Raw genomic sequence first — 1,404 nt, 5'->3', positions numbered from 1 at the left:
TATATGGATATTACATTGATACAAAACTTCTGTGTGCAGACGAATCGTACCTGTTGTACAGAATAGAAGGCGGGTGTTTGCTGATCGTCTGGTGTCGAGACGGACACTGTAGCCCACGACAGAGTCATTTACACCTACTCCAGGTTCACCCATCTCAGCACTTACTCGCGTTGCTATGGAAACAGCTGAGATTCGCCGAGGTTCAGTACAGACGACGAATGGCTGTAAGTCCGGAGTACCATCTATAAATAGCAATGGATTTGAGTAGGCGAATGAGAAAATATCACTACTAAAGTTACATACTCATTCCTCGTGTAACAACGTAAAAGCAACAAGAACTATCTAGTTTTCGACTTGTTTTCAAAAGAAACTATTGACCGCATCTGAATCAGGGCCGATCTGGCCCACTTTGTCGATCATTGATAGAGACACGTAAAGACTATCTCAACCTATCCTTGCATATTTCAGATCTGTTCATGGAACGGAAACATACGCAACAATATCTGCTGCACTATGCACTTGGACAATATCTCCACCAGCTAGCTATTCGTGGCACGTACACATAAACCTACCCAGTAATATCTGCTGTACTATGTACTTGGGTACCTGAGTACTCTTTCCACTACCCGTGGCCCCGGAGACAATGATAATCTGGTTGTCTCTGACAGCGTTGAGAATTACATCCTTCTGACTGAATACTGGCAGACCCTCAGTTACGGAGCTCAGCGACGCAGCTCTTGCGGAGTCCATATTCGTGGACACGATCTAAGTGTAGAGATTTGTATCGGTTCCGGTATTAGATGGTCTTATCTTAGTACATAGATATACAGAATACGTTTCAGTCTATTCACCAACAAACAATTATATATCTACATCAGAAACAGCCCTGATTGCATACGAATCCCTCTTGCAAGGTGCGATTGGTATATCGAGTGGCTGCGATTGGTTATCACACGGACACATGCATGTACATCAAAATATATATATACGTATTTATTTCTCAGATACACTTACATATATGTAAAATTTATACACGTATTTATTTCTCTGGTACACTTACATATACATCCAAAAATCTATAAACGTATATATTTCTCAGGTAAACTAACATATACATCAATATATATATATATATTTATATATATATATATTCGTATTCATTCCTCAAGTACACATATGCTTCTACCACACAGTGATTCATGTGTGTGGTGCTCTTACCTTAGCCAGCTTCTCAGAGATTGCCGGAGTGTGTGGAATGCGACCACGTGAGAGGGTGGCGTCCTCAGAATCATCTGCTATCTCCGTATTCGAACCACTCATTGCTTCTTTAACCACAGCAGGTGTGTCTGGTTTCATTGAAGGGTCTGGGGCTCCTATCTGTTATATATTTTTAAATCATATGCG

The 1,404-nt window shown here is 41.0% G+C and overlaps 1 protein-coding gene across 1 annotated transcript; it reads right to left on the bottom strand.

The window, feature by feature from the left end:
• Positions 1 to 50: 50 nt before the first annotated feature.
• SARC_14896 (hypothetical protein) lies at positions 51 to 765 on the bottom strand (the record flags this gene model as incomplete). Its single annotated transcript, XM_014290971.1, has 2 exons — positions 51 to 242; positions 573 to 765. Coding segments are annotated over 2 exons (385 nt in total), but the record flags the coding sequence as incomplete, so codon positions are not given.
• Positions 766 to 1,404: the final 639 nt, after the last annotated feature.

This window comes from Sphaeroforma arctica (assembly GCF_001186125.1).
Source record: "Sphaeroforma arctica JP610 unplaced genomic scaffold supercont1.5273, whole genome shotgun sequence".
In the NCBI taxonomy this organism is placed as follows: Eukaryota; class Ichthyosporea; order Ichthyophonida; genus Sphaeroforma; species Sphaeroforma arctica.
This window is presented reverse-complemented; position numbering and strand designations above follow the sequence as displayed.